The following is a 17,920-nucleotide window of genomic DNA, read 5'->3' on the forward strand; positions in this document are numbered from 1 at the left end:
AAGTAAGACTTTGACAATCGGGTAAGGCTCAATTCCTTCCAGGTCTTCACGGAAACTCACAGTAATAGTCTAGTACCTCTCTCTCTGTCACAGGGCATGGGCTCCGAGAATCCTTGGGCTGAATCAGCCTCTGCTTCAGCTGGATGGCTGACGTCCAACCTCCATGAGCCCCAGAAATAAAGTTCCCACCACTTCCCCTGGGTTAAGAGAAGGCCTGGCAGGTCCGTCTTGTGCCACCCTCCTACCCCCACATCTGGTATTCCATAGGTACCTTGGCCAATTCCAGCTCTGACCCTTCCATCACCTTCTGCACAGACACCAGGCATTCCGGAGAAGAGGGATGCTTTCGGTTTTCTGTAATGAGGACAATGTAGAAACAGGGTGAACTTCCTGGACACCATCTCTGAGATCATGAGAACACCTCAGGGTAAAACAGAATTGCCGTCTCTGGTGGGGCTGGGAGACGTAAGGCTCCTTACTCCTACGTCCTCTCTCCCCCAACATATATATTTCCACCTTAAGTTAGCTCTATCCTAGGTCAGCCCAAGGACTACAGGGATAGTTCAAGAAAAAAAGCAAGCGAGGAATTCACAGCAGTACTGGGATATGACATTGCACTCACCCACCCAATGCATCAACTCCTGCCCAGCACCGGAGAGAAGGAACCGGAGTCCAGGTCACTCCATGGTCTTGTTCCAAGTAAGGATATAGAGGAAGCCTGAAGCTGAGTCAGACCAGGAGGACTAGGGACACCAGGTTCTTCTGCTGTATTGCCAGCTGTTAACCTTTGCTTTATCTAAATCTATTATCACCATAACTCTCCTGAGGGGATGATGGCTGATAGCTCCCACGTCAAAGGGGAGGAGTCTGTGTCCATGAGTGTACAAGGGAGGGGAACTGACACTGTGCTACTCATGCATCTGTTCTTACTACCCACCAACCTTAAGAGCAATTATTATCTCTATTTTAAAGACAAGGAACCTACGTCCAGAAAGGCCATTCAAGCTGTGAATGGATGAGCCAAGACCTCAACCTAAATCTGCCTCTGCCCCTACATCTATTGTCTAGACAATTAATTCAAAGTTATCCAGGGGAAATGTTTTTCTTGCAAGGGAAAGAGGATAACAAAGATCCATCCCTCTCCTCCAACTCCCTGCACGGATGGAGGGTTGGGAGCCCAAGGTGATGAGTTCCAAAACTGACCTCTGGCTCTACCTGGATCTCAGAGACGGGCTCTGAGACTGAAGGGACACTCTTCTTCCCTGAAGGCAGAAGCATCACCAGACCCAGGAAAACAACTGTATTCATCTTTGTGGTACAGAGTCACCAGCCTTGAGCCTCTGCTCCTCTAGACACCTGGAGCTGGTTCCTCCAGACTCTCCCAAAGTCCCGGGAGTTGAGGAAGCAGCTCCTTCTTAAGAGCTCCTTACCTTTACTAGGTAAGAAAGGTGCTTACTTTGCAAAAAACTGCACACAAAGTCCAGTCTCTCTGGCACCGGCCGTTGCAGGATTTGCTGCCCCTCATCAGTGCTGTGGCTAGAAAAAGAACAAGTATCAGGACCAGAGTACTTAGCAATCCTTCCCTCCTCGCTACTCCATTCCATGCTACCTCCCCCTTCCTTCAGGCTTGGTCTGCACTGGATCTGGGAGAGAACTAGACCAGATGCTAGTAGCAGGGGAGAAGATACCAAAGAGCCACACACAGAAGAATTGTGTGTGGTGGGTGAGAAGTGGGAACTTAAGGCAGGAAGTCCTTTTGGAAAAGACAGCACTCTGCCGCCCTCTTCATGAATGTGAAAAAGCTCTGTGGGAAGGGGACCGAGAAGAGAGGACAAAGATGAGAAGATGAAGGGGAAGCTAGGTTCAGTAGTCTGGAATGGCTCAACTGTAAAAGGTCAGGAAGCCTGGGAAACACAGCTAGAGTAGGACAAACGATGGAAAGGGAAAAACAAGTCCAAGAACTCAAAGAACAAGAGGGAATTCCCAAGGCTCTGAAGGGACAGGGCAAGGTTCAACATAAAGACCAAAGGCTAAGATGGCTAAGGCCAAGGGACAACACCCAGGTGGCTGAGTGTTGCAGCGCTGGTCTGTTTAACTGGAAGGACAGGCTATGCACTGAGAACTATGGGTGGAGGGAGACAGCAGGGGGAGCCCTCGCGCAGCCCCGGCCCTTGGTGCACAGGCTAACTGCCAGGTTTAATTTCACTGGGGAATAATAGCTCCCCAAGAAATTAGAAAGCAGAGTTTTCTTCTTGGGCTTCTATGCCTGGAGATACTGATTAAAGGGGCCTCTTTTTCTTCAATCTCCAGGTTCTACTGAATCTCCAGTTTCTCAGTCAACTTTCTGGGCAGGGTAGGCCCTAGAAGCAGAGAACTTTGCAGTGCCGACATCCTGCAAAGCTTAAGTAGCATCCAAGCCAAGATCATGAATGTACCTCTCTCCCTCTTCCAGGTGATTACAAAGGCTTCTTACAAGTGAACCCCCCAACCCATTTTCTGGATAGTTGGTGTGTGATTAGGGACTCCTAAAAAGCCGTGAGATGTGCTAATCTCCCCTCCGACTCCTAAAAGAGCCATCTTCCCTACCCACCCACAATCTGGAACACTGTGACTCCTTGCCTCAGCAGAGAGCAGTGATTTCTCTCAGTGTACTCCATTAGATAAAAATAAAGAGGATTCTCAGGTTAAATGTTTAAGAAATGCTGGGTTAAAACAAACAGCATTTTCTAAAGAGGATATAGCATGAACTATTTCTAAACCTATCTGACCACAAAACCTCTTTCTTCCCCTCCACTAAGTTCATAGGATAATTTGCATGAAATAGATTTTAAAAATGCTAGACCTGTACAACCCAGCAATTGCACTCCTAGGTATTTATCCAAGGGATACAGGTGTGCTGTTTTGAAAGGGCACACGCACCCCAATGTTTATAGTAGTGCTATCCACAACAGCCAAAGTATGGAAAGAGCCCAAAAGTCCATTGACAGATGAATGGATAAAGAAGATGTGGTATGGGGCACCTGGGTGGCTCAGTTGGTTAAGCCTCCGACTTCGGCTCATGTCAGATCTCACGTTCGTGGGTTCGAGCCCCACGTCGGGCTCTGTGCTGACAGCTAGCTCAGAGCCTGGAGCTCCTTCGGATTCCATATCTCCCTCTCTCTGACCCTCCCCTGATCGCACTGTCTCTCTCTCTCAAAAATAAATTTTAAAAAAACATTAAAAAAAATCAGTAACACAATTAAAATAAAAAAAGATGTGGTACACACACACACACACACACACTCTCTCTCTCTCAATGGGGTATTATTCGGCAATCAAAAAGAATGAAATCTTGCCATTTGCAACTACGTGGATGGAACTAGGGTATCATGATAAGTGAAATTAGCAGAGAAAGGCAAGTATCATATGACCACTCATATGAGGACTTTAAGACACAGTACAGATGAACATTAAGGGAAGCAAAAATAATCTAAAAACTGGGAGGGGGACAAAACATAAAAGACTCTTAAATACAGAGAACAGAGGATTGCTGGAGGGACTGTGAGAGGGGGATGGGCTAAATAGGGAAGGGGCATTAACGAATCTACTCCTGAAATCATCGCTGCTCCATATGCTAACTAACTTGGATGTAAATTAAAAAATAAATTCATTTTTTTTTTAACGCTGAACCTGGAGTAATCCAGCCCTTCTTTAAAAGTGAGTTCAAGTCTTATCTGCAACCGCTACCAGTCATGCCTCCCACCTCCCTCTCAGGACTTTCTGCAGCACTGATTGATAGAACAGTATCATTTACAAATGATGCTTTAACTGTGTGACCTGAGAACCAGGATACAAGAAGTACCCAGTACATACCAGCTGACTGACAGATGAGGGATGCTTTGTAACAGGAAGAGCAGAGGTCAATGTCCGTTAACACAAATGTCAGGGCTTTAGGTTTTCTGGCAAAATGACTCTACTAAACTTTGTTATTCAAGTCTCACAGATACCACAGAGATGGGAGAGCCTTTTTGCTTCAGGACATTCTTAACACAGAACAGAAAGGGAAACTTGTTAGAGGGGCGGATGCCAATGTATTTTCCCAAAGAGAAGGCCAAGTGGCCAGAGAATAAGACCTGTTCAATGCCTACAGCTGCTATCTGCCACCAACCCTGCCATGCTCCATGACCTTCCCCGGAGAACCAGCGTCTGATTTAGGTTAGCAACAGTAGCCGCAGAACACATTCACCAAGAACACATCTTTCTTCCCAAAGGAAGCTGATTTGCACTGTCCTGGATCAGAGATGGAGATTAGGGTTAACCTGGAATTTCAATGGCCCCTCCCATCAAGTGTGTGTGTGTGTGTGCGCGCGCACGCGCTCATTTTCTTTCTCCCTCCCTCTTCTCTCACTCTCCCTCCACCTCCATTCATCACAGTCTAAGGCTCAGGAAGTGCATTAGAAGATGACTTGGAAAATGTGCATCTTGAATTTATCACCCTCCCAATGAAAATTTCCCACCAGGTTATAAATCTACAGTTGCCAAACCAAGGACACACATGTTCATACTCTTGGACATTTCTACTGCTCTTGTCATTAGGCCAAGGAAATTTATCTTCTCAAAAGAAAATGCTCCTTGATCTATTTTTTTCCCCAAGATTTTATTTTTTTAAGTAATCTCTATGCCCAAAATAGGGCTCAAACTGACAACCCCGAAATCAAGTTACATCTCCAATGACTGAGCCAACCAGGCACCCCACCTTGATCTATTCTTAAGTCAAAAAAACAAAAAAACACACACCAAAAACCATGCTGCACCCTACTGTACTTTACAACCCAAGGAGTATCACACCCGGCTGCCCATCTTTTCATGATGTTAAAATTAAACAGTAGGCTAGGTCTTGTCACTTCATTAGGGTTTAAAAGATAATTACTTTCATTAAGAATTGCAAAATGCTAACTTATAAGTGGTACATAATTCTGCCTATGAAGAATCTTTGAAAAAACAAGAACACAGTAACAAAAAAACCTTCAGCTAATCAAGCCTGGATCTAATTACCAGTTTACAGGCAACAAGGTGGGGGGGGGGGGCGGGGGGAGGAGGTAAGGAGAACAAGCTGAGGGATACAATGATGTTACAATGAATAAAATCCAAGGGCGCCTGGGTGGCTCAGTTAAGCATCCAACTTTGGCTCAGGTCATGATCATGTGGTTCATGGGTTCGAGCCCCGAATCAGGCTTTGTGCTAACAGTTCAGAACCTGGAGCCTGCTTCAGATTCTGTGTCTCCCTCTCTGTCCCTCTCTCTCTCTCTCAAAAATAAATAAACATTTAAAAAACTTTTTAAAATAAAGTAAAATCCAGAACATAGAAAATTCTATAGGATCAGGAAAAAAAAAATAGGGTAAGGTATGGAGGTAGAAATGAGTAGGAGAACAAGACTGGTGGGAAGAAATGAGCCTCTGATCAAAGTTCTTCAATGCCAAGGCTAGAGATTTTAGATTTCAACCTCCTGGCAATGAAGAGTCCGTCCCTGAGGTCTAGCAGCTGCGGGGCACCAAAATGAAAGCAGGACTGGAGGAAGAAGGTTCTTGAGGTCATATGAACAGAAATACCCTGGGGATACAGTCAGATTAGAGCAGAACCAAGCCATGAGGGCTGGGTATCCAGAGTGAGGTAGAGGCAGGGATGTGAGAAGTCTTCTAAAGGAAAAACTGAGAGGAAGGTGACTGAGTAGAATCACTGCCAAGGAGAGGGAGGAATTTAAGATGATGTTGAAAGGTCCTACCTGGATAACTGGGAAAGAAAATGGTACTGTCTGTACCAAAGTAAGAAAACAGTGACCTCTTTCAGAGACACTAAGACAGGTGCTAGTTAGAGCCACAGGGACTTAAAAAAAAAAAAAAACCTTCTGAGGGACACCTGGGTGGCTCAGTCGGTTAAGTGTCCGGCTTTGGCTCAGGTCATGATCTCACAGTTTGTGGGTTCCAAGCCCCACATCCGGCTCTGTGCTAACCGCTAGCTCAGAGGCTGGAGATTCAGATTCTGTGTCGCCCTCTCTCTCTGACCCTCCCCTGCTTGTGCGGTCTCTCTCTGTCTCTCAAAAATAAATTAAAAAACCTTCTGAGACATTCTACCACCAACATACACTTCAAAAACTACATTCAAAAAATTAAAACCAAAAACCACTCTAGCAGAATCCAACTGTTCTAGGCTACTTAGCCCCACTAGACTTTACTGATGAAGAATATCAACTACATTTTTGTTCACTTACTTACTCAACAAACATTAATTAAAATCAAATCAGTGCACTGTCCTAAGCTAGGTACAGAAGACCCCAAGGAGAATCAGATCCAGACCCTGCCTGTCACAAGCTCAGTTCTGCCTTCTGCCTATGAAGGGGTGGCCAAACTGCTTCACACACCCCAGTTCCTACCTGCTGTGTGTGGAACACAAACACCTGCAGTCAAACTCCAGCGGATCCCTGACCTGGGGGCTCCTGGTCTACTGTGCTTTCTGTTGTAAAGGGTAGGGTCCTCTCCATTGTCCCTTCAATTCTCTATATTATGGCTGACCTCCACTTCTGCCCACAGCACAGAGAAAGGAGGTTGAAAGGAGGTCAGTTTTGCCCTAATTCCTGAATCCTGATGACAGAGGAAAAAGGATAACTATATGAGCCTCAACAAATAATACATTTATTTGTTGTTGTTTTTTTTACCAAAGACACTTTATTAATTACCTTTATAGTTAATAGTTAAGAACTAATAATAATAACAAACAAAAATAACCTGCAAGAGGACCAGACATCAGACATAAAAAAGGACACTATTAACAGTAAAGAAAGCCTGTGGGGAGGGCGTGGCTCTGGGCAGGCTGGTGGCCACCACTAAGCCTGTCCCCAGGGAAGGCTGAGACCCCCCCCCCCCCCACCCCATGAAGCACCTCTGGAGTCTGCATTACAAGGCTGGACACCTGGATCAGGTCACAATAATACATTTATTTGTTACAGCTTGACCCATCTTTGCTTGGTTCCAGAGAGGGAAGATACAGCAGGGAGGCCCAGTCCACTGATTCCCAAGATAAGTGAGACGTTCAAAGACAGATATTATTTAAAAAAAAAAAAAAAAAGGTGCACTAGAATCCTGGCTACAGGACATCAAGCAGTTTATCAAATGCTTATCAACCTCACAAGTTAATGAGGCAGGCAAAACCCCCAGAAATGCTATAATGGTTTAGAAAGGGGCAGATCTGTGCCATGCTAACAAGTTAGAGATAAGATTTCTAGGTGCTGCTTATTTCCCTTAAGTGCAAGAGCTTTGCACTTGGCCCTGGGCCTACATGTTCCCAAGAGGGCTTGTGAGGAAAGGACACGCCAGAGCAATGAGAAGAGGGTATGGAAGACTCTGAGACAAGAGGACAGGGAGCCCCAGAACAGACGCTTGAAATCCTGTGAGAGCAGAGACTTGCAGGCTCTCCTGTGCAAGAACAGTGAGGAAGTCATGGGGGGCGGGGCAGGGACCAGAGCGACCCCTCTCCCACAGAGAGACAGAGTGACTGGGCGATGAGCTCAGTGTGCTCCTGCGTCGGGACCCCACGGTGGCAATCCTGCCCATGCTCTCTGGTCACAGCTGCCAGCAAGTGAAAGGGAGTAAATGCAGTCTCCAGTCCAACATTCAGCTTCACGTGGGACATCTGGGAGGCTGGAGGGGTGTGGGGTACACTCACATGCCATCAATGATCTTGAGGAAGACGCTGCAGTCCTGGAGCTGCAGCACAGCCTCCACGGGGCTGGCTACATGCAGACTGTTCACCTACGAAACAAAGGGGAGAGCCTGGTGACCTGGCGAATGTGAGGGGCACTGCGTTGGCTGCACTCCCTAGATGTCGCAGCGAGTGCCCAGAGCAGCAGGCCGCAGACACAAAAAACAGCTGGTCCTCGGAGCTTTCACTCCAGCGGAGAGAAGGTGCTGGAGAAGGTGCTGCAGCCATTCACGCCCAGTAAGAGCCACCAGGATGCAGCCTCAGAGCTCTTCCTCTGGCTTCAACTAAATGAGAGCTCAAATTCTCCTAAGATGTTCCAGCACTTGGGATACAATTTTAACTAGGCATAAAATGGCTCTGGAAGAAAACACAAGAAACTGTCCTGTACCACCACCTGCCTCTAGGGACCGGAACTTGATGGCTGGGAGTCAGAAGTGGGTTAAAAGAAAGGCTTTTTGTATTACTGTCCTTTGTTATCTCTTGAATATTTACATCATAACCCTCTATACGTCAAGTTTTCACATTACAGCCCTATCTCGTGGATTTTGAAATATCTATTCAAAACTTACATTAAATTCTACATATGTTTTATACACTACCATACAGATATAAAATTTTGTTATTAATGCATTTTTTAAAAATTTGTTTAACATTTATCTATTTTGTGGGGAAGGGGGAGAGAGAGAGGGAGATGCAGAATCTGAAGCAGGCTCCAGGCTCTGAGCTGTCAGCACAGAGCCCAACACAGGGGTGGAACCCAGGAATGGTGAGATCGTGACCTGAGCTGAAGTTGGACACTTAACCAACTGAGCCAGCCAGGCACTCCTGTTATCAATGCATTTTAAAAATTCTTCCCAGACATAAAACTTTGGCTGACACAGGGAGAAATGATGAGAGGACAACATAACAAAGAAAAAAAAAGGGAGGAAAAAGAAGAGCTGGGAACCCCAGAGAAAAACTTGTTGATCCCAATTCAGTTGCCTTTTTCTCTTCTTTGCCTTCAGGCAAGCATACACCTAAATCAGTCTTTACAACTACCAGCAGTCACCTGCGAATGAGTCAGATACAGAGGTTATTCAACAGCATATACAGTGAACTTCTATAGGAAAACATCAGAAATTCCAAAGGCATGAAGTTCAGAAGCGTGGGATGAACTTCACCTTTGCTACTACCACAGGAACAAAGGGTTTGCTAAATCAGTCAATTACACAGGCAAGACTGAGTTAAGAGGGAATTTTGGCTGCTTATTAACAAGGTATTTTTAAGAACTTCAGCACAGTGGCTATTATGTGCAATGAGTAGTTTCTACTGTTTACAAATGTGCTCTTTAAAAGGTATTGGGGCTATGGGGTGCCTGGCTGGCTGGGTCAGAAGCACATGCTACTTTAGATCTCAGGGTTGAGAGTTCAAGCCCCATGCTGAGTGTAGAGATTACTAGATAGATAGAAAGATAGGTAGATAAATGAAGGAATGAATGAACTGATACTGGGCTAGGAGCTCCCAGATAAAGATTTTGGGTGCAGCTCCTCCACTAACTTGCCAGGAACCTTTGTTATCAACTTATTTTTGTCTACTTTCTCACTTGTCAAATCGATGGAATTCCTACAATGTTTACTTTAGAGGACCAGTGTGGGTTCAAATCGAACTATGGATGCAAGAATACATTACAAAATATAAATGCTAAAGGCAAAAGCACTATCATGATTAATAATATTAAAATAATGAAGTAGATGTAGAAAAACTTTTACTTCTCAGTAATTAAATTAGCTAACTGCACTAGACAATCAAGAATATTAAATAAAAAGAATGACTCAGCCACAGAAATGATACTAGTTATCCAGTTAAATACTTACCTGTTAAAAACAACTTCTAGGGGCACCTAGGTGGCTCAGTCAGTTAAGCATCCGAATTTAGCTCAGATCATGATCTCACAGTTTCTGAGTTTGAGCCCTACATGGGGATCTGTGCTGACAGCTCAGAGCCTGGAGCCTGCTTCAGATTTGGTGTCTCCCTCTGTCTCTCTCTCTCTTTCTGCTCCTCCTCCCATGCTCTCATTCTCTCTCTCAAAAATAAACCAAAAAATTTAAAACAACTTCTAGATGGATCTAAATTAAAATAGGCTAAAAGTGGGGTGCGTGGGTGGCTCAGTCAGCTGGGCATCCAACTTGGCTCAGGTCATAATCTCACACTCCATGACTTCAAGCCCCACGTTGGGCTCTGTGCTGACAGCTCAGAGCCTGAAGCCTGCTTAGGATTCTGTGTCTCCCTCTCTCTCTGGCCCTCCCCCACTTGCACTCTCTCAAAAATATACATACATTAAATATAAACAAATAAATAGGCTGAAAGTTAAGGAAAAAAATAGTAGAGCATATGAAAATGAACATAGAAAATAGGACAACCTCTCTTTTAAGCCTTAAAGACAATATATTTATACCATCTTGTGGGGTGGGGAGGCTTAATCTAATTCGCCAGGAAAGGCAAGCGTAAAATTTTGAGGAAGATTCTGAATATTCCAGGCCAAGGTCCTTTTCCACCGCTGAAAATGAAGAGAGTGCCAAGACTTAAGCACCTGAAACCACCTCCTTTTAATACTTGTAATCTAAGAAAAACATTCAAGGACTGTATCACAAACAAGACTGAAAAATCACACCAGTTAGCTGATTTAAAATCACTTAAGGAATCTGGATTCATCTCACACCAATTAAGAAAGAATCCAGTGACAGTTTCTTTCATGGATATAAAAATGTATATTCTTCCTGTGCATTATTTTACTCTCAAATGAGAAACTGTTGGAAAGCTGAGGAAGTGGAGAATCTCTTTCATCTTTAGTCAGGATTTAAACACAAGAGTGAGAGCCAAGGTCACTGAACAACCCAAGAGCTGCCTATAAGGTTTTCAGGGTTACTTAAGGTTTTTGAATCTTAAAAATTCCCTATTCCTTATAACAATTCATTCATTGTAACTTCTGAGTACAGAACAACTTCAAGATACACTTCAAGTAAAAAATAAATTCACTTTTACACAATAAATTACTGAAAACTTGGGGAAAAACCCACTCATTCTAGTGTTTTAATCCATTTATTTTTAGTATTTGAAGTATTTCTTTCTAGTCTTTTTTCCTACATTGTTTTTTGCTAAACCACAACTATAATTGTCATATGTGTGTGTTCTATGCCATTCTTCCCACTAATGTAACAAGCATTATTTGATGCTGCTACAGTATCATAAAATACCCTCTGCTGCATTATATATATGTACATATATATATGTATATATACATATATATATTTTTTAGAGAGAGAGAGAGAGAGAGAGGGTATAAATAGCAAGGAGTACAGAGAATCCCAAAAGGAGCAGAGAAGGAGAGAGAGAAAAAGGGAGGGGGAGAGAGAGAGAGGGAGGAGGAGGGAGAGAGGGAGGGAGCGGGAGAGGGAGAAGTGGAAACACCTAAAGTGGAGTTTGTGCTCACCCGAAGCCATGCTCAATAACCAGGAGATCATGACCTGAGCCAAAGTCAGATGCTTAACAAATGACCCACCAGATACCTTAACTTCTGTTTAAATTGAAAATTTCTATGTAACTATATATTAATATTTTAATGCATGTTCACTTTGACTCTTGAGAAAAGTATGCAAGTATTTGCTGTTAAATAAGACTAACCCTATGTCTGTCCTCTGTAATGGTAGTACTCACCATAAAACCAAGGCTAGGACCTAAATAAATAAACTGATCAACTTAAAATAATGTGGCTAGGGGCACCTGGGTGGCACAGTTGGTTAAGCATCCGACTTTAGCTCAGGTCATGATCTCACAGCTGGTTGAGTTCAAGCCCCATGTCGGGCTCTGTGCTGAAAGCTCAGAGCCTGGAGCCTGCTTCAGATTCTGTCTCTCTGTCTCTGTCTCTGTCTCTGTCTCTCTCTCTCTGCCCCTCCCCTGCTCAACTTCTGCCTCTCTTTCTCAAAAACAAACAAACATTAAAAAAACAAAAACAATGTGGCTAAAGGATCCCCCAGTATTCAGTTAATCCACTGAACTACAGACATAGCTCACAACCAGCCCCTTCTTGGGAATGAGGGGAGGAAAAGGAAAAGACAATATCTCTAACATAGATATAAAACACTGAGTTCTCCTTTTCTCGCCAGTCGAGGCATGTGGTGCTGTTTCCCACCATGCCTTCTCACAAGACTTTCAGGATCAAGTGATTCCTGGCCAAGAAACAAAAGCAAAATCATCCCATTCCCCAGTGGATTCAGTAATAAAATCAGAAGCAACTCCAAGAGATGGCACTAGAGAAGAACAATGCTGAGTCTATAAGGGATCATACATGAGACGGCACATATTTATGCTGCCTGAAAGTCATGTGTTCCTATTCTATCACCTCCCTCCTATTCCATCACCTTCATATTACCTGAACAACAGATCAGGAAAATGACTTTTCTCTGTTATTATGCTTCTGCATCAGTAGGTTGGTTCAGTAATAAACATGTGAAACCTTCTGACTGAAAAATAAATACTGAAATAATGTAACTATAAAATATGTAAAATGTAAATATAAAAATACCCATTTTAAACTATACAACTAAAATTTACATTTCAGAAAATGAAGATGAAGAATGTACTTTTTTTTAAGTAGGCTTTACACCAAGCACAGAGCCCAAGATAGGGCTTGAACTCATGACCCTAGATCAAGACCTGAGCTGAGATCAAGAGTCAAATGCTTAAGTGACTAAGCCACCCAGGCGCCCCCGTACGTTCTGTATATTAAACACATTTCCTGACTAGGAATTTAATAGCAATTAAAGACATTTTATTAAACTCGCCCTACTTAGCAATTAAAAATTCATGTCCTTCAAAATATTCTACATATTTTTTTAGGTTGGCTTTAAAAATTTTTTTTTTAATATTTTATTTATTTTTGATAGAGAGAGAGACAGAGCATGAGAGGGGGAGGGGCAGAGAGAGAAGGAGACACAGAACCAGAAGCAGGCTCCAGGCTCTGAGCTAGCTGTCAGCACAGAGCTCGACGTGGGGCTCGAACCCACGAACGTGAGATCTGACCTGAGCTGAAGTCGGAGGCTTAACCGACTGAGCCACCCAGGCGCCCCTAGGTTGGCTTTTTAATAGGCCCTAAATGATATAGCATGCCCTGGCAATATTTTAAGTACCAAGAATTATTATTTACTCAGATACGTAATGCTTTATACTTTTTACAAACACTATCTCATTATTCTCAAAATAATCTCGTGATGTATTTTATTTCCATTTTTAAAATACGGTGCTGAGGGGCACCTGGGTGGCCCAGTTGGTTAGGTGTCTGACTTCGGCTCAGGTCATGATTTTATAGTCCGTTGGTTCTGTGCTGATAGCTCAGAGCCTGGAGCCTGTTTCAGATTCTGTGTCTCCCTCTCTCTGTGCCTCTCCCCCACCCATGCACTGTCTCTGTCTCAAAAATAAACTATAAAAAAAAATTTAAATAAAAAAAAATATGGTCCTGAGAGGCTAAGTAACTTGCCCTGGGTCCCACACACTGGGTCCCACACACTGGGTCCGAGTGCTGATTTTATGTCAGGCTGTCTGACTCCAAGGTTCATGCTTGTCATTACTACACTCTGTGGCCTCTTCTGTTTCTCTGTAGCTTTATATTCCCTGTGCTCAGTATTACTCTTTCATTTGCCATTGTTTGTCTTGGACAGAAAATATATGAAAAGATCTAGCACAAGGATTTAAATAATCAAGAAGGTTAACAGGAAAACAATAGAAGCAGACAGAAACATGGTAAAGAAAGCAAGGAGAACCTTGCCCTACAATAAAAGGCCTTTCAAGACCAAAGTCCCTGCATGTTACTGAAGGTTAGCATAAACGCTTCTAGTTAGGAAAATGCACAGAAAGCAAATGAAGATGGGTCTCTATGCCGTGCCGCAGCCAATCGTTCATGACAAAAGAAATATATACTTCTCCTAAGAGGTATACAGACGCTTAGAAGAAGTAGAGTTATGGATCATTGTCAGCAGCAATATCACCAGAAATAACAAATGTTAAAAACTAAGGGGAAAGGTAAAGGAAAACTGTATTTCCTTAATCTGGAGATGAGAAGACTTTACATAGCCCTGGCTCCCTCTCACACTACTCCAAACTTCCTGGAGAAGTTCAGAACAAAAAGAGGGGAAGACTACTCACCCAAGAAAGGAGTGCCGCTGCCCGGGTGGCATGAAGTGTCATTTTGGTGACACTAAACAGTCACCCCAATGCACCTGAAAACCAAAAGAAGAAAAGCAGTTAATTATATCAGATAGACATGGTGAATGATGAAGGGTGAGTGGTTCAATTTACCAGCTCTGAATATTTAAATGAATCTCTCTTTACTCAGCACTTAATCTACCAAAGCACCATGGGAATTTTTAGAAAGCTCAACGTCAACATTAAAATTACTACAGGGGAGCCTGGGTGGCTCAGTCAGTTGAGTGTCCAACTTCAACTCAGGTCATGGTCTCACGGCTCAAAGGTTTGAGCCCCATGTTAGGCTCTGTGCTGACAGCTCAGAGCCTGGAGCCTGCTTTGGATTCTATGTCTCCCTCTCTCTGTCCCTCCCCTACTACTCACTCTCTCTCAACAATAAACTGGAGTGCCTGGGTGGCTCAGTCGGTTAAGCATCTGACTTTGTTTCAGGTCATGATCTCACAGTTCAAGAGTTTGAGCCCCACGTCAGGTTCTGTGCCTGGAGCCTGCTTCAGATTTTGTGACTCCTTCTCTCTCTGCCCCTTCCCTGCTTACGCGCTCTCGCTCTCTCTCTCTCTAAAATAAACATTAAGAAATATTTTAAATAAAAAATAAACATTAAAACTTTTTAAAATAAAATAACTATAAAACTTATAACAGTAAAGAATCCTGTATTTAATTCAATATCCACAAGTTCTACACACAATCTTTCAGCTCCAGAAAAAATATAACATTCAAAGCTGTCCTTCAACCCTGCTCTTTGGGACATGATGCCTTAAAACATGGAACAGGGGTACCTGGGTGTTCCGGTCAGTTAAGCATTCAACTTCGGTTCAGGTCATGATCTCATGGCTCATGGGTTTGAGCCCCATGTCAGGCTCTGTGCTGACAGCTCAGAGCCTGGAGCCTGCTTCAGATTCTGTGTCTTCCTCTCTCTCTGCCCCTCCCTCACTTGCATGCTCATGCGTTCTCTCTCTCTCAAAAATAAACATTTAAAAATTAAAAAATACAACAGGGGCGCCTGAGTGGCTCAGTCGGTTAAGCGTCTGACTTTGGCTCAGGTCATGATCTCAAGGCTCGTGGGTTTGAGCCCCGCATCGGGCTCTGTGTTGACAGCTCAGAGCCTGGAGCCTGTCTTCAGGTTCTGTGTCTCCCTCTCTCTCTCTGCCCCTCCCCTGCTCATGCTGTGTCTCTCTCTCTCTCAAAAATAAAATAAAACATAAAAAAAATTTTTTAAATAAAACATAAAACAAACATGGTTTGAGACAGGCATGGGTCTGAATGATGATTCCATATGACCCTGGTCTTGTGACCTTCGACACGTAGCATAACTTCCTTTGGTCTCAGTTTCCTCTCTACAAAACAGGATTTGCAAACACCTCTCTGGGCTACTTTGATGCTTCAAGACCAAGGAGATCATGCAAATAGCACAGTGCCTGGTATGTGGTAGGTATACAATAAATTATCACTCATGTTAAGCAAAAATGTTGATTTCTGGTTGTTCTGCAGGTACTCAAATTCTATCTAACAGCAAGTCCTTAAAGAGAAACCTCTTCAAATTCTGGATTTTTATATCCCCCACAGAAATGTCAAAGACATGGTTCAAATGAGGGACTGGATGATGCCAGATCCAATTCTGGCAGAGATCTCATGGGACATTTAATGAAAGATTAGGTTTCATTGTCCTGATATTTCTACTCCCAACTTCCTTTTCCATTGAGAATCAGCCATCTGCCTGCCAACCTGCCCAAGAGACCACAGATCTGGTGCCTAAATAGTCCTCAACACCTCCCAGCAGCCTCCACAATTCCACAAATCATGGGGGCAATCAGTCCCACCCCCTACCTCCTGTCACAGGAGGTTTGTCATTATTCCATGAAGAACAAGAGTGGTTAAGAGTCACATCACCTGTAACTTCCCCACATATTAGTATCTCCAAGGTGTGGGTTCTATGGAACCAACATTTGCTAGGCACCTTCTGTATTATATGTGTTGGGATTCCATTCTTGTCCATAAGGGGCTCATTGTCTAGTAGGGGAAAGACATACATAAATCTGATGGTAATCCACTCCCCATCATTTCTTAGTCCTTTCTATGCAAGTGCTTATCAAACAAGCAAAAAGGTTATTTTCTTAGTCCATACATGTTCATCCTGTGTTGGAATCCACATGGGAAATGGGAGACCATGACATGGGCTCTGCCTCTGAGGAGCTTACAGCAGAGTGAGGAGTGAAATTAAACATACATGAAACATTAAATAATAGAAATTAACTAAATGTAAATTATAATAAGTGCTTCCTAACCCCACAAAACCCAACAAGATTCCATCTGTCGTACCAATGTCAGTCTTGGAAATGAGCCAATTCATCTGGGCTTTGGTATGAGCAAGCAAAGTGGTTAAGGAAGCCCTTAGGAGGGGAGAGAAGCTAAAAAACTTATGTGTCCCTCAGTCTTGGATGATATTCATCCAGAGTGGCCTATCCATCAGCGCTGAATGAATGCCTAGTGCCCCGAGACCTGGCAAGGATGAAGACAGTCTCAACTACTGTACCGCAAAAAGACTCTCCTAGTGGTTGACCAGCCTAAAGTTAGAGGGACCATGCCTGGCCCTTCTGGTTAAGGCAGCAATGGCCATGTTCTATTGGGGATTGTTTAAAAAAAAAAAAAAAAGTCTAAGCTATTCAAGAACAAGGGAAATGAGGCCCAGATCACCTCCCCCTCCCCCCACTATCACCTCTAAGTTTGCTGTCCTTTGAAGAGGTCCAAAATTTCAGCCAGAAATTTTATTTGCAACCGGAGGTAGATCTTGCCCCCTCTGAGAGATTCCACAGCTGTGCTGCTAAAAATGACCTGGTTTAACCAACCTCTTCCCTTCATCTCAGAGGCAAAACATACAACGCTTACGTCCTCCTCAGGGGAGCCTGTCTAAAACTAGTTCCACTGCTCAGGAAAACTGGTGTCAAGGCCAAATGCCTTCTTCTGGGCTCCCCAGGCAAGGAAACAGTAAGAATCCAATACTTAACATGAGGCACTCCAGAATGACCTTGTCAGCTCAAAGCTCATAAAGAAGCACTTTTCCACAGACAGGACACTGGGGTGGGAGCTGTTAGGACAGCCAACCACACACTTCTCTGGGTAAGAATGACTGAAACCAGTGACTGAAGCCCGTGGCAAGGCTAGGGCTAGTCTTCAGACTGGGACTACAGCTTTAAGCAGGCCTTGGCTTAGAACCCGAGGGCTCTCAGCCAAAGCACCATGCTCCCGGCCCTCCCCCTGCCCTCCCCATGAAATCCAAGGCAAGCCCCACCCAGAAGACTGGGTGATGGTCATGGTGATGGAAAAACAGATACCAGCAATTGTAGCTCAGAACCATTTCATAAAAGGATCTGCTGAGATCCACCTCAACTTGATCAGGTACCACCCACCCACAACCCCCAAATAACCAACCAATCAACCCCAGGAATGCAAGCCTTCTTGAGGCACCTTCAGAATTCCCACCTACCCATTTATTTGAAAAGTACCCCCAGAATCCCAAACAGAGGCTTTACAGAGGTGATAACGGTAACATCTCTTCCCTGAGTTTAAGAAGGAACCAAGACACAAGACACAGAAGCAGCTGCCTTATAAACTTAAGGCCTTGCATTCTCTTTACATTTTCAAAACCGATATAATGTAAATTCCTACATCAGGACCAATCCTCACACTTACAAGAACCCCTCTATTTCTAGAAAAGCTACATCAGGACAAGGGAAGGGACACTAGATGCACAGCTACCTGGCCCACACCCTCTCTGGGTCTTAAAGAGTTAAAACCTAGCCATGATTTCCTACCAGGACTGAAGCTAATGCAAACCACCTGCAAGGACCAGGACCAGAGGGTCAGGTTGCTAAGCTCTGGGGTCTGTGGTAGAAAAGCTTCAGTTCCAAGGGTTTAATCAAGTGATGATAGGTCAAAGGCCAGAGGGTCTGT

At 43.9% G+C, this 17,920-nt stretch overlaps 1 protein-coding gene across 13 annotated transcripts in view; it reads right to left on the reverse strand.

Moving 5' to 3' along the window:
* NUMA1 (nuclear mitotic apparatus protein 1) overlaps positions 1-17,920 on the reverse strand; it is a 72,757-nt gene that overhangs the window by 20,222 nt on the left and 34,615 nt on the right. For 8 of the 13 annotated variants that reach the window (XM_029914538.1, XM_029914537.1, XM_029914539.1 and 5 more), the window contains exons 2-5: positions 13,913-13,986; positions 7,700-7,785; positions 1,457-1,536; positions 272-354 (exon numbers count right to left, since the gene is read on the reverse strand). In XM_029914538.1, the coding sequence (XP_029770398.1) occupies positions 272-354; positions 1,457-1,536; positions 7,700-7,785; positions 13,913-13,954 (291 nt within the window). In that variant the 5' untranslated portion in view covers positions 13,955-13,986. The remainder of the gene's footprint in view (positions 1-271; positions 355-1,456; positions 1,537-7,699; positions 7,786-13,912; positions 13,987-17,920) is intronic. The other 5 variants (XM_029914545.1, XM_029914544.1, XM_029914546.1 and 2 more) reach the window with 1 other exon arrangement.

Source organism: Suricata suricatta, chromosome 11 (genome assembly GCF_006229205.1).
Source record: "Suricata suricatta isolate VVHF042 chromosome 11, meerkat_22Aug2017_6uvM2_HiC, whole genome shotgun sequence".
Lineage (NCBI taxonomy): Eukaryota > Metazoa > Chordata > Mammalia > Carnivora > Herpestidae > Suricata > Suricata suricatta.